Source organism: Dicentrarchus labrax, unplaced genomic scaffold, assembly GCF_905237075.1.
Source record: "Dicentrarchus labrax unplaced genomic scaffold, dlabrax2021, whole genome shotgun sequence".
NCBI lineage: Eukaryota > Metazoa > Chordata > Actinopteri > Moronidae > Dicentrarchus > Dicentrarchus labrax.
In genome coordinates, this window is record NW_026136717.1 from 8,668,791 (window position 1) to 8,692,190 (window position 23,400).

General features: G+C 41.4%; 4 protein-coding genes and 1 non-coding gene across 9 annotated transcripts in view; 3 read left to right on the forward strand and 2 right to left on the reverse strand.

The window, feature by feature from the left end:
• The window catches only part of LOC127379471 (ADAMTS-like protein 1), a 92,740-nt gene extending 83,747 nt beyond the window's left edge, over positions 1-8,993 (forward strand). For both annotated transcript variants that reach the window (XM_051429097.1, XM_051429098.1), the window contains 10 exons: positions 1,288-1,498; positions 1,620-1,799; positions 1,901-2,054; positions 2,238-3,237; positions 3,344-3,471; positions 4,877-4,994; positions 5,307-5,511; positions 5,961-6,070; positions 6,172-6,392; positions 7,033-8,993. In XM_051429097.1, the coding sequence (XP_051285057.1) occupies positions 1,288-1,498; positions 1,620-1,799; positions 1,901-2,054; positions 2,238-3,237; positions 3,344-3,471; positions 4,877-4,994; positions 5,307-5,511; positions 5,961-6,070; positions 6,172-6,392; positions 7,033-7,142 (2,437 nt within the window). In that variant the 3' untranslated portion in view covers positions 7,143-8,993. The remainder of the gene's footprint in view (positions 1-1,287; positions 1,499-1,619; positions 1,800-1,900; positions 2,055-2,237; positions 3,238-3,343; positions 3,472-4,876; positions 4,995-5,306; positions 5,512-5,960; positions 6,071-6,171; positions 6,393-7,032) is intronic.
• Positions 8,994-9,297: 304 nt separating this feature from the next.
• On the forward strand, positions 9,298-13,931 carry LOC127379472 (protein NLRC3-like). Of its 2 annotated transcripts, XM_051429100.1 has the most exons (6): positions 9,298-9,765; positions 9,976-11,698; positions 11,927-12,010; positions 12,187-12,270; positions 12,739-12,816; positions 12,902-13,931. In XM_051429100.1, exons 1-6 carry the CDS (start codon positions 9,330-9,332, stop codon positions 13,218-13,220), a joined length of 2,724 nt encoding a protein of 907 aa, XP_051285060.1. In that variant the 5' UTR covers positions 9,298-9,329; the 3' UTR covers positions 13,221-13,931. The 2 variants fall into 2 exon arrangements, 1 of the variants encoding a protein (XP_051285060.1); XR_007888310.1 differs by lacking the exon at positions 12,902-13,931 and having other exon boundaries at positions 9,976-11,685; positions 12,739-12,760.
• On the reverse strand, positions 13,720-13,793 carry trnai-aau (transfer RNA isoleucine (anticodon AAU)). The gene has a single exon. It is a non-coding gene; the product is annotated as a tRNA-Ile (tRNA).
• Positions 13,932-14,485: 554 nt separating the features above from the next.
• On the forward strand, positions 14,486-20,264 carry larp7 (La ribonucleoprotein 7, transcriptional regulator). Of its 3 annotated transcripts, none has more exons than XM_051429231.1 (13): positions 14,486-14,611; positions 15,110-15,324; positions 15,425-15,525; positions 15,698-15,781; positions 15,922-16,086; positions 16,196-16,298; positions 16,454-16,756; positions 17,615-17,768; positions 17,878-18,020; positions 18,236-18,348; positions 18,843-19,002; positions 19,262-19,353; positions 19,790-20,264. In XM_051429231.1, exons 2-13 carry the CDS (start codon positions 15,123-15,125, stop codon positions 19,865-19,867), a joined length of 1,698 nt encoding a protein of 565 aa, XP_051285191.1. In that variant the 5' UTR covers positions 14,486-14,611; positions 15,110-15,122; the 3' UTR covers positions 19,868-20,264. The 3 variants fall into 3 exon arrangements, with proteins under 3 accessions (XP_051285191.1, XP_051285190.1, XP_051285189.1); XM_051429230.1 differs by lacking the exon at positions 14,486-14,611 and adding an exon at positions 14,627-14,754 and having other exon boundaries at positions 16,196-16,280; XM_051429229.1 differs by lacking the exon at positions 14,486-14,611 and adding an exon at positions 14,628-14,754.
• A 303-nt stretch (positions 20,265-20,567) lies between these two features.
• On the reverse strand, positions 20,568-23,010 carry saxo2 (stabilizer of axonemal microtubules 2). Its single transcript, XM_051429232.1, has 4 exons — positions 22,639-23,010; positions 22,021-22,185; positions 21,702-21,880; positions 20,568-21,609 (listed from the first exon to the last, which is right to left on the reverse strand). The coding sequence occupies exons 1-4, from the start codon at positions 22,692-22,694 to the stop codon at positions 20,669-20,671; spliced, it is 1,341 nt and encodes a 446-aa protein (XP_051285192.1). The 5' UTR covers positions 22,695-23,010; the 3' UTR covers positions 20,568-20,668.
• Between the last annotated feature and the right edge of the window lie 390 nt (positions 23,011-23,400).

The following is a 23,400-nucleotide window of genomic DNA, read 5'->3' on the forward strand; positions in this document are numbered from 1 at the left end:
AAGTTTTTCCTAATTTAGATCACCGTCCTCTGGTGATGACGACTCTCCTTACTAAATTTCAATTTGAAATGATTGAAATGCGACTATGATGTTAGTGCTATTATTAGTCAGTTGTTGTCACAGCCTTTTCATTTAAGAATCATTTTAGATGTACCCTAACATTGAGTCCTCATTGCTTAACTTTAACGTTTTGCTGTTGTTTTTTTATACGTTTTTTAATAGTTTATCAATTTAGAATACAGTGAATGAACAATGTTGGAATTGCATATGTGAAATTGCAAATACTGTTTTGAAGAGAGCGCACACAAAATTAATCAAAATGAAATACCTGAATGGTTAAACAGCATAATGACATGTTGTTTAATATAACTGCGCCATGGCTAAACGGTGAATGGATTTTGCGGTGGGCCACACGTTTCAAGTTAACACCGTGCTCAGTGTCGGTGTTCCACCACTCACACTCTTGTCAGAAAACCCAGAGGCTTGCAGCCTGCTCTTGCCTGTTTTTCCAGGCCTTGAGTCTTGTTTTCAGGCACAACAAACGCTGTATTGGACTTGTTTCCTTTGGCCCTTTACTCCCTCCCTGAGGCCTCCTCACCCTCCCATATTAAGCTACACTCTTTGGATACTGTTCCCTCTGAAGGGAAACAGCTATACGATTTGGCTTTGAGTATAGTACCGGTCCAGAAACAAGCTTCATTCCCAATTCTCCTCAGTCCCTGTACCCTTGAGTAAACAGGAATAGTTTTCAAAAATCACCTAATCTGTCAAGCAAGAAGTAAAGTCGCTGCCATGTCGGCCAAAGCTTTTAGATGTGTTTAAAGGCATAGCGACTAATTAGACACATGGATTGATCACCCTGTATCAAATTGTGTTGGACAAAAAAACTAATATTGGTCCACGGAGGTCATTGGGAAAATGCGGGTGTAGAAGCAATGCCATAGGGATTTCTCAAATATCACTTAATTCAGTGGGAGATTTAACATTTCTTTGCCAGGATCCGGCCCCATGAATCACTCTTTTCGTTTCACTCGTATTCACTTTCATGAATTTCACTCTCATGAATTTAGACATTCATAAGACTGCAAGAGTGTCCTCTCATGGGATCAAGTAAAAACTTCAAGCACTCTGACTGAACTCCTCCTGACTGCAGTCCTTTATAGATTGGATGATGGGCTGCATACAGTATATATGTACACAAAAGATGAATGGAACTAATCGCGAATGGCAAGGTTAAGAGTTGTAAAATCATGATATGCGGTGTGATGATCAACATTGTATTCACAGGTGGGAAACGGGAGAATGGAGTTCATGCTCTGCTACTTGTGGGGTTGGTCTGATGACCCGCACTGTGGCATGCACTCACCGACCCTCTCGGGACAGCAACCGTACTGAGGTTTTAAGGGATGAAGACTGTCAGAACCCCAAGCCTGGTCCCGTCCAAGCCTGCAACCGCTTTGACTGCCCTCCTATGTGGGACACACATGACTGGGGACAGGTAAACGATCTCACCTGGGCTGTTCAGTATCATAAATGCCTGGCCCAGCAATTACACTGAAGCATTTAGCACATGTATTTCTAATATAACCCCTGGTACCTCTGTGTTTTTGTGGTTGCAGTGCTCCCGGAGCTGTGGTGGTGGATTTCAAAAGAGGCAGGTCCTGTGCAAACAGCGACTGGCAGATGGCAGCATCCTGGAGCTGCCTGACACATTTTGCCCTTCCAAGAGCCCTGCAAACCAGCAGCCCTGTGCCAACCAAGATTGCCCACCTCAGTGGGTCACAACAGGCTGGTCCCAGGTAGGGTTTCCTCAAGGCACTAGTCTACCTTTTTAAAGATTAAATGTACATTATGCAGGGGTCTGCATTTTCATATCTTACAATATCATGTATTTGTCCAGTGCTCAGTGACCTGTGGAAATGGCATTCAGAGACTACAGGCAGTCTGCAGAAAACAAGGGGAAGATGGGGGACATTGGACCATAGGTCCTGAGAACTGTTCCCTGATTGCCCAGCCCACCAGAGTGCGGCCATGCTCCCTTAGGCTCTGTGACAGTAAGACACCCTTTGTTTTGGTTCCCTTACCCATGGGATGTTTTTCTAGCTCACTAACAAATTTTTACATAAATTTTCACTCTTTAAATTGTGTCAATGGACATTCTTTGACAATTACAAATGCACAGGAGTACAGATAGCACAGACTGTGCCATTCACCTCTCATATCTCATTTCCTCACAGACTCTGTCAAGCCTGATCCCACCATACTGGCCCAGAGGAAGGTGTACATCCAGTGGAGGAAGGGCAAAAAGTTACACTTGGTAGTGGGAGGCTATGCCTACCTGCTCCCCTGGACAACTGTGGTCCTTCGATGTCCAACCCGCCACTTCCGCAGGGGCCACATCGAATGGTTGAAGGAAGGCAAGCCCCTGGTCAACCTCCCACGTCTCTCCATAACATCACTAGGATATGTGAAGATTCATCAGGTTCGTGCATCCGATGCAGGGATATACACGTGTGTTGCAGGTCCGGCACAAGAACATTTTGTCCTGCAAATCATTGGCAACAAGCAGAAGCTCTCTATTCCAGAGGTATGGCTCCTTGCAGGAGGACAACAAAAGGTTGGGCAGCCAGATGTGTCCACAACGGGAGAAAGATTTCAGGAGCTACCCATCTCCCTCAACCAATATGACAACATTGTTGAGCATTTGCTTGAACTCAAAGGGTCTGAAGATGAAAAAGACATTGCTGATAAGACACACTCAAGTGAAAAGAACAGGTCGACCCTGGAGGATGAGCGCTCAGAACATCCAAGTCTGCTCGTACTCATCGCAGACACCCACAGGTTAGATGAGCTCACACACAACCTCTCTGAAGGCTTCAAAGGGCCATGGGGCGAACAACTCGTCGCACAATTGCTCAGTGAGCTCACTATGACACAAGGTGAAACCAATGAGTCTACTCTTCATCCCCCGGAAAGCGCAGAATCCTCCACGCCAGGGCCCCTCCTTTACAAACCAAACATCAAAGCGCACACATCCAGGCCAAGAAACCCGGTGATAATCCAACGTTCCAGGAAGGTCGGAGTGGTGATGTCGTCTGACATGATAGTCCATGTGGGAGTGCCAGCTTTGCTGCAGAAACCCATTGCTAGTTTGGAGCTGAGGTGTGAGGCACTGGGGAACCCTGAACCATCCCTAACATGGACAAAGAATGGAAAAGAGTTGCACTACAACAGCAGGTAAGAACTTCCATTTAATGTGACTTTTTGTGCAAAAGGAATGAAGATTTTGTCGTGTAACAGAATTGTTATAGATTCAATGGTTACTTTGTCTTTGTGTTGGCAGAGTAGTCCTGTTGCCCACTGGCTCACTGAGGATCCAGTCTCCAAGCAAGGTGGATGAGGGTCTGTACACCTGCACCGCAAGGAACCGTCTTGGGTCTACGTCCCTTTCATCATGGCTGCAGATTACAGGTAGTCAGTCTAATTAATCTAATCCTTGCTTGGTAATTGGTAGTAAGTAATCCTGTGTAAATAATGATTTTCCTAACATTCAAAACTTTATTTTTTAGTTATTAAGTTGTAGTCAAGCTCCCATGGTTTATATATATATATAAGAAGGGGGGGGCATACCAGGACCTAAAGCTTCCTTTAAGTGTGTCATGAGCAAATACTGTAAACTGCTTTTGCAGCTACACATACAGTACAAACGAGAGAGTCAGTATTAACCTAATGTCAAGTTGAGTTTGTCCTAATATACTTTTATGTAGTCCAGTTTAAAGTAATATGTGTTGTTCTTTTGTGGTTCAGGCTAAGAGGTTCTGGGAAAGCATTCTTTTCAACTGAGAAACACACACACACACACACACACACAAAAAGCATAACCACAGGCACAGATATACAGTAAGTTTTTACATACCCTAGTGGCTCATCTGGCCTGAGTGAGTGATGGGGAATGTCCGGAGCGTGCCACAGCTCGGGTCATCTCTGAGCTGCGCTGTCCTTTGTCTCCTCAGAGCATGATCAGTTGCAACATAGCTGCAGTTTCATCAAAGCGAATTTCCTGACACTCCAGTACGTTTCCTCCCCATACGACAACAATTAGAGGTTCCAGGCAGTGTTTCAAAGAAGATTAAGTGGGTTCACCCCGGTCGCCTAATCCAAACGTACAGGATAAAGGGGTTTAAAAGTGCTGAAAAATGTTGAATCTGCATTTTGTTATATTTTTTAATTCAAACTCAGTCGAAGGTCATGTCTAATGGACGCACTTCAGAAATCTTAAGAATGCAATCCCAAGTACTTTGAATGACTCTTGTAGGGAAATTGAACTTGAAAATATAATTCTTTCCTGGGTTCTTGGAAAGTGCAGTCTGATTTCTGGACAAGCATAGGCCATGACCCTCTCAGTAATGTCAAAGACAACATTTTGAGTTGGTTAAGTAATAGCAGCAAGAGACTGACAGAAAGAAAATATTGAAACATATTAATTTTTTTCCCTGTGTTATCATTTTCACCTGATGCACATTCAAGTTAGTATCTTCATCTTCTTCTATTTGAAGTAAGAAAACCAAGAATGATGCCTACATATCAGGACTATGAGGCAATACAAAAGCATCTTAAGTGCTAGAAATAGTTAACTAACTATTCCTGGTGTGTACATGTTGAGATGAGGTTTGTGAAGGTCCTCACTGAACTGGTAAGATCACTAATGCAAACATCTATCCCATGTGTTACCGCAAAGTCCTAACAGAACAAAAAAAGAGGATACTGAAACTATTATCAGCAGTATCAGTACATTAAAAAGACAAACAAGGGGAGATCTTTTGATTTCTGCAGTATCCAAGACCACAAAGATATGATTTTTCTTTTTTTTTTTCAGGTGGCAAAGGAAGAATGTGTGTCGAAGGCAATGGTATGGGAACAAATGGCCCTAATTGCTCTGAGAGGGGCAACAGCAGCCAGTCTGAGCTGTGTCGTGGACAAGCCTGCCCCCTCAGGTACCTTGATGCTACTACATGTTTGTCCAGTTGCATACTTTGAACATTAGGTTTGATAAGACTGGATCTCACTGGCTGTCTGTGTTTGCATTCAAATTCCTCAATGGGGTTCGCTCAGGTTCCATCTATCCTAAAGTGCTGGGTCATTTCTGTGTGCATGTTTTTTTTAAAAGGAAAATATTCAGATGACACTAGGTCTGCTCACTGAGAAACTTATTTGCGGAGTACTTTTGGGCATGAAAAAACCCAGAACCTTTCTGATAAGCTCATAAAATAAAATTATAGTCCACTTTTCCTCTCTGGTTTCATTAGGTGGCAAGTGGATCTTTGGTCACCATGTTCAGCCAGTTGTGGAGGTGGGTCCCAGACCAGGAGTATCCGTTGCATGAAGGGTCCTGAGGGCAGATCAAAAGAGGTGGGGAGTCAGCACTGCCTTGGCACAGGAAAGAGACACTCTGACACCAGGCTATGCAACCAACTGCCCTGTGCCAGATGGACCACTACCCACTGGGGACCGGTGAGTCTACCTACACTGAGCACAAACACATTTCAGTAATTGTACCTCGACTATGTCGAGTGTTATTTACAACTGTCAACTGTTACTGTTAGAAAACTGTGTAGTCTGTACCTGCTCTCTTTGAAAACAACATCTGTTATGATTTGGCACTATGCAAATACAACTGAATTGAATTTTAATTCATTTGAGGTAGTTTCTTTCCAAATAAAAAAAAAACATCCTGTTATTACTTCCTTATCTATTTAGAGACAAATGTTTGTTGTTATTAGGGAAGTCACCTTTGTTCTGTGTTAACCCTCAGGTGTACCATGAGAATTTCCCAGTTTGAAAACTGATGCATAATATTTGCAAATAAATCTACAATGTTTTGACTAAATGCTTTTATTATGAGGGATAGTTAAGATTTAAAGGCTAAACTCGCTTGTAATGTTAATGAAATCTCCTTTTAGTGTCATGGTCAGTGCGTGGGTCCCAGTTTGGCCACACAGCACCGCCATGTTTACTGCCAAGACACAAATGCCACCAAAGTCCCCTACAGGATGTGCAGTGGACTCCAGAGGTAAATATGGATACCAGAACATGAGTATGTGAGTGTTTCAGTTAAAAAAGCTGCTCTGACAACTTTTGGACCCTTTTCTTTATGTGTGTTTGTATTTGCAGACCCAGCTCCTTGAAGAATTGCTCAACAGAGGCCTGTGCCCTTCACTGGCGTGTGGGGCCGTGGACACAGTGCACTGCCACCTGTGGACGGCATGGTTTCCAGTCACGCCAGGTGACCTGCATGCACCGTCGAACTGGAAGGGCCACACGTGAACATCACTGCATGTGGAGGCCTCGCCCTCCCAGCTGGCAGCGATGCAATATTTTGTCCTGCGGCAGAGGTGAGAAATAGTTTTAAAATAGCTCTGAATCTATTATAGGTTGTATTGCATCTCCAAATATAGTATAATAACGTATGTTGGTGTCCTACATTTCCTCTGAAAAGGAAGCACACCTCAATGATCTCAGAACACTACTAGCTTGTTGCTATCAGTCGGTTTCATGTGCAGAGGTTTGGAAGCATTTGTTTTTAAAATTTCTGCTGGAAAACCAGCAAACAAGTTGCTTCTGGCATTCAGAGCACTGAAAAATGTCAGCAGCATCAGGTCTTCCCAGAAGCAATGTCCCAGTACTTTGAAGGAACCCACAGACAGTCCCTATAAAAATGGTTTACATTGTAATTCTGGGAGGAAGACATGAATTCCACTAATCTGTATTACAGTTTAGAAGTTGATATCTCGAATCTGCTTCACATAAAACGGCATGGCTAGATCCTACAGGAGGATATTTTTGATTTTGATGAATTCATACTTTACACCCAGAGAACCCTTTTTTTGTATTGTACTTGCTGGCTTGAGTGCTTGCTGAAAGATGATTCATTCAATAAGGTATTTAAAAGGAAACCCTTTGGTCTATCTTGGGGAGAGGTGATCAGGCTTGAAGTGAGTATGTGTAGTAAACTGTGACCTCTGTGTATTCCAGCAGGAGAGTGTCGAGACAGCACGAGGTACTGCGAGAAGGTTCGGCAGTTGGAGCTGTGTCCGCTGCCCCAGTTTAAGAACCGCTGCTGTCATTCCTGCCGAAACACCTGAGGTGGGGACGTGAGACGAGGGCCATGGACAAGCTGGATAGGTCAGGGAAGATGCTCAGACTGACCAACAGAGACTTGAAACCTCTATGCCCCGTCCTTACACCCACAGCTGTCTTCAGTGATCAGTCTTGGATGGGGTTTCCTGAGTGTGTAGGAGTGTTTGGATGGTCATAGTGCCTGTGATCTTGTGTGGGTTTGAATTTGAAGGTTTTGAGAGGAGTGACATGTCTGTTAGTGAAGGCTTCAGTTTCACTTCTTTTTTTAAAATTAGAAGTTCACGCTGGCAGCTTTCCTTAATTATGCCAGAGCAAAGATAGATTTCCATTGTGTGTAATAGAAATTAGTGGTTGCTCTTTTGTTTCATCGGTGACTAATGACCAGTCCGCATTAATAGTATCTGGTGGGGTTTGCGGGTTTTCCTAAAACAAATGGAACAAAAGTGCTGCCTCACCATGATCTGTTATAGCCCCATCACTTCATGTCCAAACTAGGGTGCATATTATATTACAATTTAGCTAACAGTACACAAATATGTAATTAATATACTTTTTTTTATTGATTGACTTCATACCCTGGTATTCTGGGTAGACCCCTTAGCTTTTGATAACCACTGGATAGTTGTGTGTTTGCCTTTATTGCAATGGTCTCCAAAACAGTGTTGGAAAAAATTGTTTTGATGCTAAATAAGCTTTTATTAATGACGTATGGGTAAACTCTTGTTTAAAACTGAAATACAGCAAAATGCTGCATATAAATGGGAACTGTCTAGAATGACTAAAAGCCTAATATAGATAACATTTAGTCACCTAGGTAACTGATCATGGTCTGTGCTATCATTTTGGGTCATTTAGCATGTGTTGACCACAGTGATTGGTCAAGTCATTTAAAGAGAAAAGGAATTAGGATTGCAGGTGTTTTAAGTGCATTTTTTGCGGAATAAAAAGTAGGTTAAGATAAAGATTTGTCTTGCATGGGTTGCACTATGGGGGTGTATGACTGAAGCAAGTCAATTTTTGGAAACAATTTTGCACTCAACTCATCCAAGTCTTTGTTAAGAACATGGCTTGTAGAGTTTTTTTTTTTTTTAGTTTGTAAAGTTACATTGTTTATATATTTTGTTTTGTGATCTTGGCATTTTTTGTAAAGATATTTTGTTAAAATGTCCCTTTAACCACTTTGTGATGTTAGCATGTTTAAACATGAACTGAGCATAATAGTTCCTCACTGAGGTCATAAAGCCCATTTCCTTCTGTCAATTCATATTTTTGCTTTCCTGTCTCATTTTAGGAAAACAACAAAGTTACATTTGACAGTTCTTATGTAAGTGTTCTTCCTTGGACAGATTTCAGTGTTAGTTGAACTTAAAATATGTAAATATGACGTCTGTGTTATATTTGGATATTGGTTAAACAGTAGGGAAGCTTTTAAAGATCATTATTCATGTACCATACATTATTGTACCATATAGACAGGGTTTGCACTTTTGACATTATGTCCTGGGTTCCACAATTCTTCATCATTAAGTGCAACACATACCTTAGCAGGAGACTACTTGGCCTTTCATTAAGGTGTGATTATTTGATTTTATGAGAGGAAAACATAATTAACATATTACTTATGCTCTTAAGTTATGTAGATATTTGTTTTGTCCTTTTCACTATTTATTTTAATGAGTGTTCTTGTGCATAGTTTTGTAAATAATAACAGTGGTGGGTTTTAAGTATTCATTTCCCGACAGTTTTTTGGTATTTGATGTGCATGCAATAGGCACCCACTGCTGGTGACTTGATGTGTTGCTCTCTGCTCATGCCTGGTTAATCATGAAATAAAACCAAATACATTCCTTTAATAACATGTATGTTCTGATTTTATTTTTGTAGCATATCTTTACTGCAATTAATAATTGGTGATTAACAGATGACAGTATAAAATGAACTCCGTTCAGAGACCTGGGTTACATTTTGTTTTGAACAAAATTCTAAATGTTATCTAGTCAAAGTGCTTCTTACACTAATCCATCCAATTTGACTTAGACCACAACCCACAGAGGTTCTATCATGAACCAGTTGAACACGACGTTCAAGACTGCCACGTCATTATGTCAATGGGGAAGCACTTCCCCTTTCTGTATTTACAACATACAGTTCACATTCTACTCAGCTCTGAAAGAGGGACGTGCATTCACAGGATGCCTCTGAACAATGAGAGGAAATTCGCTTTACAACATGAATCTAGACACTACGATTCAAACGGGCACCTTCAACAGATCATGACTTTTCTGAATTGCGCTGAGGATTATTTTAGATTAGTTATGGAGGAAAATGGTGGTTGTAATTCTTGTTTGACAACAATCAAGGTGCTGCGAGTTTCTCTCGTGGATGAACTCGAAGGATGCATTGACTCTCTGCTGGAACTCTTGGTAATTCGAGAGGTGTTCACTCGTGATGACCGTGAGGAGGTGTTGTGTCGGCTGGGGCCACGGGCAAGAGTTAGAAAGGTGTTGGATATCCTGGAGTGTAAAGGCGAGGAAGCAGCAAAGATTTTTTTCTCAATTTGCAGTCATCATCAGCAAGAAGCACAAATGCACTCCAAAGAAGGCAACACAGATCAGTCTCAGTCTGTAGGTATGCAATTCAATGACAGAGATGTCATTGGTTCATTTAATATAATATTTAGAATGACAATAATGCTGTGAGTTAAACACTTGGAATAACATTGCATTGTTCATATAAAGAATACAGTGTTTCATGAAGCACTATCAAATGATCATGTTCTTAGGTTCTGTTGACATAAAGAAAGACTTGTGAGAGTTAATATTAAATCTTATTTTGCAGAGTATAACAAAGTCAAACAAAAGCATAAAGATGTCCTCAAGCGCCGGAGTGAGAGCATGCTCTTCTACAACACTCGACACGGAGAGAAAATTGCTTTCTCTGAACATTATGTCAGTCTCTTGTTGGTCGATGGACACCAGGGATTAGAAATAAAAAGACATGAGGTCCTGGCGTTTGGACAAAAGCGACTATCGTTGCAGCAGAAGTCAGCAGTGCATCGGAAAATTGCACCAGCCAAACTCTTTTCAAGCACAAATGGGAACTGTCCAGTCAAGAAGGTTCTGGTGACAGGGGTGGCGGGCATTGGGAAAACCGTCCTGGTGCAGAAGATGCTGTTAGATTTTGGGGGGAATAAGGAAAGTCTTGCATTTGACTTCATCATCCACATGACCTTCAGAGACCTAAATCTGATTGACAAACCTACAAACTTGCGGGAGTTGATTTTGCGTAAAAACAGGCACCTGGCAAAGGAACTGGATAACATTTTAGCGAATGACAACAAACTGCTGATCATTTTGGATGGTTTTGATGAGTTCAGACACTACAGGAGCTGTGATATGAACGTATATGTGACTGAGCCAGATGAAGATGCAGAAGTGGTGGAGGTCCTTGGGAGTTTGATGCAAGGTGAACTGCTGCCCAATGCTTCTGTCATGCTCACAAGTAGACCTTCGGCAATCAACCACATTCCTGTGGGCTGCATTGACCGCTTTGTGCTCATTGCCGGCTTCTCCTTGGCTGAAGTTCAAGACTTCTTCTTGCGTTACTTCCAAGACCGTGCCCTTGCTTACCGCATGTTCGCCGTAGTATCAGAGAATGAACTAATGCTGACTCTGTGCTACATACCTGCATTTTGCTACATTGTGTGCTGCATCCTCAAAGAAAGCAAAGACCTCAGTGGAGAGAGCCCCAAGACCATGACAGACATTTATGTGCAGTATCTGGTGGCCTTGCTTCGCTCTCACACCCAAGGAAGAGCCGAAACATTTCTTCAAGAGCAAAGAGCAGGGCACGTCCAGCAGCTGTCTGATATTGTGTTGAAGCTGGGTCGACTCGCTTTTCACAAGCTTATGGAGCATCAAACACTATTCTACAGCAGCGACCCAGATATTGCAGCGTTAGAGGGATGCAGCCTTGTTAGTACCTTCCTTGACAAGACAGTGGCACAAGAGCCTGGCTGCACTGAAGAGGTTTACTCCTTTGTACACCTTACTGTTCAAGAGTTCTTTGCTGCAGTTTATTGTGCAGTGACAGATCACCCTTTACCCGATGCACTTCAGCACACCGCAAGTCCTGGGGAGGGGTCCAACTACGGACATTTGGACCTTTTCAACCGCTTCCTCTCTGGAATTCTCTCGGAACGCAACGCTAATCTTCTCTCTAGGCAGGTGGGGCTGTGTTGCCAACAGGAAAAAGTGGACACCTATCGTCAGAGGATCATCAGAGAACTTACGATGCTCTGCGAGACTGGGGCCCATATCCTAAACCATTTACACTGCCTGTTTGAGCAACAGGACCCCTCTTTGGCTCTTGATGTACAACCAAAGACATTACGAATTAATGTTAGTGATGAAACACTCTCCCAAATGGATTACAATACCATCAACTACTTCCTGAACCTTACAAAGGGTGAAATATCAGAGTTGGATCTGACAGGGACGGGAGTAAGCTTCCACGCACTTAGAGATATTCAGCCCCAGCTACTCAGATGTAAGAGTCTTTGGTGAGTTCCAGGTAAAATGTTATTTGCATTGTCTCATAAAGTCACCCATCTATTACACTGAGTCTTCTTTAATTTATCTTTGGTTTTATTTAGGTTATTTTTTCTAACCTTTACAGTTCCACGTGGGTACTCGTATTGCTCTGCATGTAGTGTCAAGTGTGAAGTAACAGCACTATCAGGTTGAAGAAAATGTGGCTTATGCAATAACTCCACTTTTTCATTTTTAAGGCTTGGAGAAAACCACCTCGACATGGACACAGTTCAGGTCATTGCTGATGTGCTTCAAGAGTCAGAAAGTATAACCCACCTAGGGTAAGATGTCAGATTGATTTTAGAAGCTTTCGTTAATAGTAATAAAAAAAACATGTTGTTTTTTAATGTAAAAATTATTACAAGCACAAAGCAGAGTACAATCATCCTTATTTTGAGAGAACAAAATCTCACAAAGAAGCTTCAAGACTGTTGACACTTTGTGTTACCAATTTTAGACTTGGATGGTCAAACATTGGTGATGATGAACTACTGGCTCTTTCTAGCGCCATACGGGTGAAAAGAAAGCTTCAGGAATTGTGGTAAGAAACTGTGGGGGCAGGAGTATCGGGATATGTTGCCATTTATTTAGAGGAAATTAAAATCTTTACAGACACGATGATATAGAAAATACTGTTGTATTATTACTGCCAACTTTATCACCACCTCAGTAAAATTACTGTTTGGTCAGCTGCGCTCCAGCTCAGTATAACACAAATGTTCAGTATCTGAGGTATTCTATTATTAAATGCTATTGAGTAGCCTTTTTTGATTTGAAAATTTGATTTGTTAGCATAGTGCATAGATGTGTATAGATGGTTAGATACTGACATGTATCTGTTAAAAAACCTTAAGGTGGAAACCTTATATGTTATTAAGTTTGCACTGAGCTTAGGGACCACTGGGGGGAAAAAATCGTTCACATAGGGCTTGGGAGATGCTGAATATATTTTCATATACATTTAAAACATTGTTTAGTACATGATACAGTTACCTATGTGCTTTCACAGGATGGAGGGAAACAGAGTGAGCCACAGAGGTCTGCTGTCACTCACTGACTTGACTCCAAATCCTCTGACAAAAGTTGTGTGAGTGATTAGCTTTTTTCAACAAATGATTCTTATCCATATTTCAACAATTTATGGAGTTTCTGTCAATTCCCTTTTGATACAGAGCCATATGGAATGACCTGACTGACACAGATCCAGAGTCCTTGTGCACCAAAGAAAGCATAACTGTGAACTTCACAGATGACGATATGTGGGGTGGGTGGGGGGGGTGGGTCTTCAAAAGGTGTGAGGTGAGCAGCAACGAGAAGTTACTGATGGTACTCCACAAAGTGTGCAACATATCGGCCCACTGCTTGGAAGCCCAGTGGGCGAAGACCTTCTACAAGCAACTATCACAGCTGATCAAGCACAGGATTGAGTGCTGCACCGAGGACGACATCTGCAAGAAGCTCAAAAAGTTTGAGAGCATTTTAAACCTCTGACAGACAGAGATCTAGCAAACTAAAATCAAGTAAATTATAAGCTATAATATACAGCACCAGTGTCTGTTTGATGCTGAATGCTTTCTGAACTTCTTACTTCCTGAAAATACATTTCTTTAATGTTTCAGTGGGAGTAAACCAGCAACATAAATATGTGATAAGATAACGTCTAATAAGCTTTCCTAAATGCATAATTATTTAAAGTAGCATTTAAAGTAGGTCCATATCTTATGAAACATCCAATCCAATCCAATCCAACTTTATTTGTTAAGCACTTTAAAAACAACTAAAGTTGACCAAAGTGCTGTACAGGAGAATAAATAAGACATCATAAATGTAAACAGTGACAGCTGGGGCAAGCAGCAGTCCAAGTCGCCACCTACAGACAGGTTACTGTAAATCATTCCATGGGGGACAAAATGAATCCCCGAAACGGTCAGCTCGGAAAGTGAACAACCAGTATCACTACCAACTGTGTAGGAAGATCAAAATGGATAATTGGCCAGTACGGGGATCGAACCCGCGACCTTGGCGTTATTAGCACCACGCTCTAACCAACTGAGCTAACCGGCCACGTTCAACCCACCTACTTGACCTATATGGTACAGTCGTATTCACCGAGTTAACATTTCTTATGTCTATTAATTGTGCTTTCTTTTCTTTGGATATGTTCACGGTAGGCCCTTTTAACCCCCTCCCCCCCAACACACAGATAGCATCAAATTAAAGAAATAATAAACCCCAATTACCATAAAGGAATAGCACGGGTAGAAAGGTAAAATGAGCCTCAGTGTATATTAGCTAGACGTTACTACAAAAAGGTCAATAAAACTACAAACTGCTTCAGTAGCGTTAGAGATCGGATGTACTGTTTTTCTCTTCCAAATAAAAGCATGTCAAGTGCAAGTACATTTTTTTTTTATTAAACCTTGATTTGTATATTACACCAGTTGTACTATTTTGATTTCCAATTACATGTTTACAACGTTTATTTGTGGTAGTAAATTATGATATTGATGTGTTTTCTAATGTATTTTAATTTCGAATGTCATTGCATTTAGTCTTTGTGGAGTTTCGTTGTCATATATGTAACGTACTATTTTATATCAATATATATATATATATATATATATTGATATATAATATGATTAAATGTATTGTAACTTGCACAATTGTCAATAAAATGTTGAACGCATACAGCGGATATTGTGCATTTTATTTTGGAATCCTTTAGCGGAAGTTGTTTAAACTGCTTGCCCTGGTATGACGAAATTATTCTGCGACTAAACGACCAAATGCCGTTCGTGTGAAGTTAGCCAGCGAGCTACTGTTTTCTGTTATTTTTGTGTTTGCTGCGCGTTAAACTGGACTGTTTCCTCACCTCCAGATTAGTGAGTTCTGTAGACTATAACGTCAGTTCAATGTTAAATGAAGGGCTGACGGAGTTTGAAATGCAGCAGGCACGACTGCAACATTTTAAAAATGTCACGACCCGCGAATTCGTACTAGCTAACTTCAACAACTGTTTGCTAACGTAAGACATAATTGGCTAGCCTAGCATGCTATGGTAACTTAACTAGTTAACGTTAAACGTTGCCAAATATGAAGCTAACGTGGTTTTACTACGTTAAGTAGAGTTCAAATTATTCATTTAAAGGGGCGTGTTCACCATTTGTATAGTCTGCATATGGGGTAAAGATTATTTCACAGAGCTTATAATAACTAAATTTGACTTTTTGTAAATTATAAAACTGTCTCTGTCACTACACATAGTGTGAATCATTCCACTAACACGGCCTTTATGTGAAAATACACCTGTATGGAGACAGTTAATGTGTTTATTCACTGTGCTATGTTCTGAATGTGCATCCTACTGACCTGTGCTGCAGTCTCACCCGCAGGATGATTGACACAGAGAGGGGAGGCGGTGATGCTGGTGCTGCAGGACTCAGCAGTAAGAGCAAGGAGATGGAAAAAAAGAAGAGGTCCCGTGTCAAACAGCTGCTGGGTGACGTGAAGAAGCAAGTGGAGTTCTGGTTCGGAGATGTCAACCTTCACAAGGATCGCTTTCTGAGAAAACTCATTGAAGACTCGGACGATGGGTGTAAGGGGCTATCAATATCAATAATACACCACTTTATCCATAAGTGTTTTGACATGAAGACACTTGATTTTTGTCTTAAACATTGTACTAAATGTCTTAGATGTTGATATATCTGTGTTGGTGGACTTCAATCGAATGAAGAAGCTGACGACTGACACCAAGCTGATTGCGAGAGCCCTGAAAAATTCAACTGTGGTTGAGGTACTGTGAAGTGAATCTTTTTTGGGATTTCTTTTGAAAAACACCTAAGAAATGTCTCACTCTAACGGTGTTAACAACACTACAGCAGTGAATATTTTGAGAGATTATACATGGCTTTAAACTAATGTCATATGAATGCAGTGACCGCAAATGTCTTCCAATTCTGTTTCAGGTTAACCTAGAAGGAAATAAAGTGAGGCGTCAGCTTCCAATTGGAGACATACCAAATAATGTCGACAGCCGCACAGTCTATGTGGTAAAAAGAGTTTTACATTCTTATTGTAATGAGATTTTCGGAGGAATCTACGTTTGCAGAAATAAACAATAATTTGATTGAAGAATACTCTTGGGTCACAAAGTAACACATTTCTTTCTTTCTTTCTTTTTTTTAATTAGGAACTTTTGCCCAAGGATGTGACACACAGCTGGATAGAGAGAGTGTTCACAAAATGCGGGAATGTGGTTTATGTCAGCATCCCCAGATACAAGTCTTCTGGCGACTCCAAGGGTTTTGCCTTCGTAGAGTTTGAGAAAGAGGAAGAAGCACAGAAAGCCATAGAGGTGATGATGTAATAGAGTTTCAGTGCCTTAAATATTTGAGAATTTGGTCTCTCTGGTGATTGTTTTTGGCTGGACAAAAACTCATGGAAAGTTTTGATCTTGGTAACAGATGCTGAACAACCCCCCTGAAGATGCTCCCAGGAAGCCAGGGATTTTCCCCAGGACGAAAAGCAGGAAGCCCCTTCCTCTGCCAGGTGACAATCCACCCTCAGGTACACTTAATTAAAATGCTAAAGAAAAAATAATTACATCTCTGCTTCTCTTTACCATCTAGAAACATTAAATCATGAGTAACTGATATCAGGAAAAAGGCTGTTGGTGCGATTTGCCGTATTGATCCCCACATCTTGACATTCATCTGTTATAGGTGAAGAAGAGGAGAAGAAAAAGCGAAAGAAGAAGAAAAAGAAAGAAGGTGCCTCAGTACAGGCTCCTGCTGAAGAAGCCAAAGAGCAGGCGATGGAAGCAGAGCCAACAGAGCAAAAGAGGAAGCGCTCAGCAGCAGGGGACTATGAACTCGAGGCTGCCACCACTCAGAAGACACCAGGCAAACTGTCTGAGAAAAAAAGGCGAAGGTCACAGACAGCAGAGGGATCCGAAAGCGAAGTACCATCCAAGATAAGAAAGACAAGTGAAAGTGAAGGTGCCGGGAAGGATGTTACAAAGACTAGTAAGTAGGGGTGGGCGATATGGGCAAAAAATAATATCTCAATATTTTTTGGGATTTTGGCGATAACGATAATCAGTCGATATCCTTTAAAATGTGATTAGAATTGTCTGAGCTGGACTTGTGTCCACAAAACGCATTTACAGTGCTGAGAGCGCTCAAAAACTCATTTTCCGAGCGCCCAGCGGTGTTAAAAGTTGAACAGATTTCAACTTGAAGCGCTCTGAGCGCTGCGCTAAAAAAACCCGTCTCCGCTGACATCTTTTTACCGCTGAAGGCGCTTAGCGCTCTGAACGCTGAAGCCCATAGGACCCACGTCTCGGCACTAAATCATCTGAAGTACCGGTAGCTTCAGGGACTGGAGGTGTTTGCATTTTCTCTCTATCATCACAACGCGCTGCTAAACTGTTGCAAGGAGGATGCTAGCGAGAGGTCACGTGATCACGCCATGTGATCACGTAGGCCCACTAGTTGTGTGACTGAATCCTGCCATGCTGTAGAGAGCGCTGCTGCACCGTGTATTAATGGATATGAGGAGTTTCCGCGGGCGTTTCATTGTTTTTGTCGAAGTAATTTAAATACTCGATAATGGAAATTTGCACATTGTCAAAACAACAATGACGATATTATCGCAAATGATATATATCGCCCACCTCTACTAGTAAGTGATTATGATTATTATTATGGACTGCTCTACAAATTATTAAAAAATAATACTTATATGTTTCCTTTTACCCCTTCCACTGTCTGGGCTTTTAATTTGCACAGTCTATAAATACATAAAGTATGATGAGGTGTTTTTACAGCAGTGAAACTACGTGTTAGTTCTTGTTATAGTAACTGTGTTATTCCCCTTTTTAGATCCACCCACTCAGAGCAACGCAGAGAGAGGTGTTGAGGAGGGGAAAGAAAACAGAGATGATTCAACAGTGAAAGCAAAGAGGAAGAGAAAAAAGAAACACAAGGAGAAGCTGAAAATTGGGGAGGAGGTCATCCCACTCCGGGTTTTATCAAAGTAATGTCCTACTTCCCTTTTTCGTCATGCATTAGCAAGAATGAATTAACAACTGAAAGCCCCTTCAGAACCCAATGGACATGTTTCTTCTTCTTTTGTCCGACTTAAGGAAGGAATGGCTCGAGTTGAAGGAAGAGTATCTGACTTTGCAGAAGCGCAGTATGACGTCCCTGAAGAAGTGCATTAATAAGATTGATCACAAGGAGCACAAGAGTCTAATGGAGACAGACACCGATCCTCAAGATGGAAAGAGTGAGTTTTGCGTCCACTAATCTCAGTAACTTTATTATATAGATATCATATGAAAGTGTGGGTGGTGCGGAAACTTTCAAGTTTCTAAATGAAAGTCCATTTCCTGGAGTTTTATCAAAAATTCCAAACTGATTCATTTCAGTGCTGAACTGTTTGCTCATAATAATTAACAATATATAATAAATGCTTCTATTGTTGTTTTTTTCTTCTTCTAGTGGAAAAGAGTAACAAAAGTGAGAAAGCCGCTAACCAAGGCCCTCAGTTTACCAGTGGTGTCATCATGAAGATTACAGATAACAAGCCGCTACCAGGGAGAAAGTTCCTCAAAGTACAGTACAACTCAATTGTCATTATCTGTATTTGCTTAGAAAAAGGTGCTTTTTTTATGTTGACACAGAAGTCAGTGCTGTTTTTAATTCCTAAACTCATTCATTTTTATTCTTAATTGGAGTCGACCTATATATCATGGCTATACACATTTGTGAATTCCTTTTGAATGTGATGCTATATGAGCATAATATCACAGAATGAACATGATTCACCTGTGGATCCAAAGCAAAAGTCAATTTTATCCTGTAGCATTTACTAAACAAGCCGGAGTGGACAGGTTGGCCTATATCACAGTTAATGTATTGCTAAAAATGTGTTCATCATTATATGTAAAGATTACCATAAAGATTTACGATAACCAAGTGAGGCATATGTACACAATGTTGTTTCCCTCTCGGTCAGGTGCAAGCACTGTCATGTAATAATTTACTAGATCACTACGATTGTTAACCAAAGATTGAATTGTGCTTGTTTGTGGATTATTTTGTATAGGACGCTCTGTGTAAAATATCACCAGTGGCGTACATCGACATCTTGGATGGAGACGCTGAGGGTTACATCCGCTTTCACTCCCCCGAGGATGCTAAAGTTGTCAGTGACGCTCGAGCAGAGCTGCAGAAAGAGCACAGCTGGAAGCTAGAGATTCTCTCAGGTATGAAAGTTTATTTCCTCATTCCAAGGTAGAATCATTTGTGCATAGCCTATATGCTCCTGTCTCCAGTTGAGCAGAGGATGTGGATGACTGAGCTGGCACTTTCATAATTGATGATAGTGGAAATAATTTATTGGGACAGCATCCATCAGCCTGTCTCAAGTTCTGTTTTTCATAGTTAAGATTTCACCACTGTAAAGCCTCAAGAGTTGTTAGTCCCAATGTAAGGTAATAAATCTGTATTCAATGCCTTTCAAAGGTGACCATGAACAAAGGTACTGGCAGAAGATCCTAGTGGACCGCCAAGTCAAGCTGAATCGTCCGAGGGAAAAGAAGCGGGGAACAGAGAAAGTGAGATCATCCTTTACATTTTTAAATAGAAAAATACATATACATACTTTGCACAACAAATATATTATTGATCAGTTCTTCCATTTTGAGTATATAAACAACATGTTTACAGCATGTTGTATCAGCACAGCAACATTATGAAAAATCCAAATAAAGTGATATTTGTGATGTATAATATTTAGTTGTGACATTGTATTGACAGACACCATTTTATATGATAATGTTCAAAATGCACAAAAACCAAAAAAAAAACATTTGTTATTGAAATGCAGCTTATCCTGAGTCCAATCAATTTTTGGATATGGACTAATACTTGGAATCATTTTGGCATATGAACACACAGTACACACACCATCACGACAGTTAAAGCACTGCAACCGCTTTGTTTATTTGCTATCAATCACATCTAATTTGATATTTTCTCTTCACACTTTAGCTCATATCCAAAGCCGAAAAAATCATCATTGCCCGGGCCAGGGAGGCTAATAAGCACATCCGTTTCCAAGAAGACTGACGGCTGCTGAAACTACTTTTTGACAACCAGACACGTTCCACTGCGTAGACTTTACACAACGTGTTTTAAAGGGGACAGTTGGTGTTAATGTGGATTTAGCTGGAGGAGAACTGAACGGAAACTTGGAAAAAGTTTAAACTTGTTAAAATGTCCCCTCATTTTTTGTTTGCACTGGAGCCCCCAAGATAATGTGGAATGCTGCTATGCATATAGATATTTTGGCTTTTTTTTTTTTTTTTTTTAATTGATAGACTGTTTTTTTAAAAAAAGATTCTGTATATGATGTAAATATGATTGATTTTGAAAGTTCTCCCAGTCAAGACATGGACGTCGTGGCATTATCTTTTGAAGATATTTCAGTTTTTTAATAAAATGTCATTATTTGATTGTTACAGAATTTATTGTTTGATATGTATAACACACTTGTGCTTCTTATAAAGATTGTGTTAAAACAGGAATCATAGGCAGCAGCCTTCATGTACTCGACTCGTGCCCAAATAGTACTATAAGTTATTGCCGTTAAAAAGTGAGACATTGGGTCCAGATTATGCTTTTGAAGCCTCTAAGCTATCTAACTTGTTTCCCAGACTCAATATGAATTGACTTCAATTTAATAGATTACATAATACTGAAAATGAAATGTGCTGCGGAGTATCAGTGAGGTGCTTACTTGTACAAAAATAGCTGTCGTTACATAATCTCAGTTCTATTTATGGCTTTTATTGATGTAAAGGTAGAAAGTACCTGAAGCAATCTGTGGCAGCACCACATCTTATCATCAGCCTGGTCTCTAGGAAGCGTTTAGCTTCTGCTAGAAACCATGCATTTGATTTGGTGTTCCTCGGATGGTGCCTCACAAATGTTACTATCGGACCAAGTCACTCCTTTATCCAGAGAGGTGGACCAGTACCTCCTGGATTCTTCAGTCCCGTTGGAGATGCATTCAAAGCCAGAAAATGCTCCATTCTCAGCGGGGCATGGAGGGTTGTGGGTGACATTACAGTTGGAATCACAGCCTGCAGTCTCGTTCAATTTGGGAGAATGGCTGAAAGGCTTTGGGTTTGTTTTGCTCTCAGCAGGCTTAGGTGTAATGATTGAAAAGGTTGTTCTCTTGGGCCAGTCCATATTTTCTTGGACAGTGGGGAAGCGTCGCGGTATGTCCCAAGTTTTGTAGTCCTCGTTCATGGTAGTCGTTGCTTGAAAGGGCTCCTTGCTTTTCTCGTTGCTTTGCATAGATGGCAGGATTGGTTTGGTACGCTGGCACTGCTTAGCCGTGTAGTCTGCGTGTGTGGTGGAGAGGAACTTGTCGTGTTCTGCTGGTGGGCTGGGCCCTTTGGCTTTACCTTGACCACGGAACTTGGTTTCAAGGGACCAGTTCTTGAATTGCTGGAAGAACTCACTGGCTTCATCAAAAATCTGTTGATGTATGTCCCAAGGTCCCTTTGGCTTCGAGGACACTCGCTCCATTGGCAGACCTCTGTTAGGTTCCTGCACGGGCTTCTGCCTGCGAGTCCTGGGCTGTATTGGGTGGGTGACATAATCTGATCTGTAGCTGGTGATGCTTTCAAAAGGTTGTGGTGGTTCTTCGGGGACAGGCTTAGAGTCCGCTGCAACTTGCACAGAATGTTTCTGGGAGCGACCATCTTTGGAAGCTTTTGTGGCAACTAATCCTTGGTTGACTTTCAAGCTGTCAGGTAGCTTAAAGGGCTGGCGCTTGGTTGTTTTCCATGCTCGGAAATCATCTGAAAACAAGAAGAGAGTAAGGGTGTATTTCAATCATTATGCATATATTTGTCATTTTATATTTCTGCAATATAGGACTCAGATTGCTTACTTTTATACACTGATGTGTAGTCCTCCACTGTGGATGCCATCTGGTTTGTCACTAAGTGTAGAGGATTTTGTTGGGGATTGTGCGGGGCACTGCTGCATCTTTGGTGGGTTTTGGGTGGCATAGATGGCTGTGGGGCCTTTGGTGGATGCTTTGTCCATTTGTGGGTCACATAGTATGACCTGAAACATGTTAATGGTGCGAGATGAGCCATTTCTCCTTTACATTTTTTTTGTCAACAGGTAGGGTTGAGGTGTATAGAGGGCCAGCTGCACCTCACAAGTGGGAAAAGGTGAGAAGAGACAGAAACTTTTGATCTTACTTGAAAGTGGCCACATCGGCACTCGTCCCCTTCAGCGGGTGGTAAGGGTCTTTCAGTTTTGACGTTAAGACGACGGTGGTGTGGCAGCTTGGGGCAAGGAACCTGTCCTGATACTCTGTGGTCATGGTCGCCCGTGTCTTGGCTCTCTGAGGGCCGGGCTGCTTCCTGGACATCAACACAAGGCAGGTTTATGACACTTTGAACAACAAGGGAGTTGTGCTTTAACCCTTATAAGTAATACAAACCATTAAAAACCAGTCAAATTCAAAATGGAAGATAAAAAGCAAGATCTGAGTGCTGTCATGGGGATTGTCAGGTAAAATAACATGTTCACCAACATTTTAGGTGCTTGTTTTGGTGCCAACTTTCTACCTGTCCACAAAGACAAATCACTTTTACAACATACAGAATCAGCATAAAACCCCTGCAGGAGTCAGCCCTGCTCACATTATTGCAGACATATCAAAACAAACATCCTCCAAACTTCAGGTCACATAATTCCCCTTAAAAATAATGTAAAATTTGAAAAAATACAAGCTAGTATTTTGTGTTTTCTCAGCACAGCCCATCCAAAATTGCTCTCTCATGAAGAAAACCTCATAAATGCATGACCCTCACCTCGTAGATGGGTCTTGCTGGATGCCGTTTTGCTGCCTTTTAGTTTTGGGGTGCATCGCTCTTCGGGCGGTGCACCCTGTGCGCTTTTTTTGGCGTCCTGTGGCTCGGAGTTGTGGCAGCCTGCTCTGTGACTCTTCGCTGCAGGCCTACGGCATATGAATTATTGACCGGAGGAGCATGGGGTGTGTGTTGAACGAGGGTAGCACGCAGCGGCCGAGAGCTTCTAAAAATAAACAGAGTGGATGACACTCTGATGCAGGCTGGTCGTCAAGGAGAGGACGCAGCTCGTGATGATGCGCTTTTTTTTGCGCGTAAAGAGGATTCCAAACCCTGACGTTACATACAGAGGAGCAGCTACTTTTGAAAGATACAGAGTCCTGTGTGTGTGTGTGTGTGTGTGTGTGTGTGTGTGTGTCCCCTTTTGAAATCAGATGGCGTTAGACTTTCAGCCTACGCGAGATTATGTTTCTTTTTTTATTATGCTGAATATGCAAGGCGCAGACGGGTCGTGCATTTTGCAACGTGACTTGGTCCATCTGTCACTTTGTAGTCATGTCCAAAAAAAAAAAAGTGGGGAAAAGAGAGAGAGGATCAACACACACAAACACGCACACACACACACACAGCACAACTGTGACCTTGTGAAATACTCATTTCACCGGATGTACTCATGGGCATTCTGCCACGCACAAATGTTCAATTATGGATTATTGAATCCTCAAAATCAACGGCATTGCTGTGTTTGTCCACTAGATGGCGTCC

Excerpts from the sequence above, each read along its gene's own strand:
- saxo2 (XM_051429232.1), bottom strand. The coding sequence starts at position 22,694 with ATGCACCCCAAAACTAAAAGGCAGCAAAACGGCATCCAGCAAGACCCA. Across the intron at positions 22,186-22,638 it reads CAGCAAGACCCATCTACGAG|GAAGCAGCCCGGCCCTCAGA; the intron begins GTGAGGGTCATG and ends GTTGATGTCCAG. Across the intron at positions 21,881-22,020 it reads GCCGATGTGGCCACTTTCAA|GTCATACTATGTGACCCACA; the intron begins GTAAGATCAAAA and ends AACATGTTTCAG.
- larp7 (XM_051429229.1), top strand. The coding sequence starts at position 14,642 with ATGTTAAATGAAGGGCTGACGGAGTTTGAAATGCAGCAGGCACGACTG. Across the intron at positions 16,757-17,614 it reads GAAGGATGTTACAAAGACTA|ATCCACCCACTCAGAGCAAC; the intron begins GTAAGTAGGGGT and ends TCCCCTTTTTAG. Across the intron at positions 18,349-18,842 it reads CAGGGAGAAAGTTCCTCAAA|GACGCTCTGTGTAAAATATC; the intron begins GTACAGTACAAC and ends TATTTTGTATAG.
- LOC127379472 (XM_051429100.1), top strand. The coding sequence starts at position 9,330 with ATGCCTCTGAACAATGAGAGGAAATTCGCTTTACAACATGAATCTAGA. Across the intron at positions 9,766-9,975 it reads AGATCAGTCTCAGTCTGTAG|AGTATAACAAAGTCAAACAA; the intron begins GTATGCAATTCA and ends CTTATTTTGCAG. Across the intron at positions 12,011-12,186 it reads GAAAGTATAACCCACCTAGG|ACTTGGATGGTCAAACATTG; the intron begins GTAAGATGTCAG and ends TACCAATTTTAG.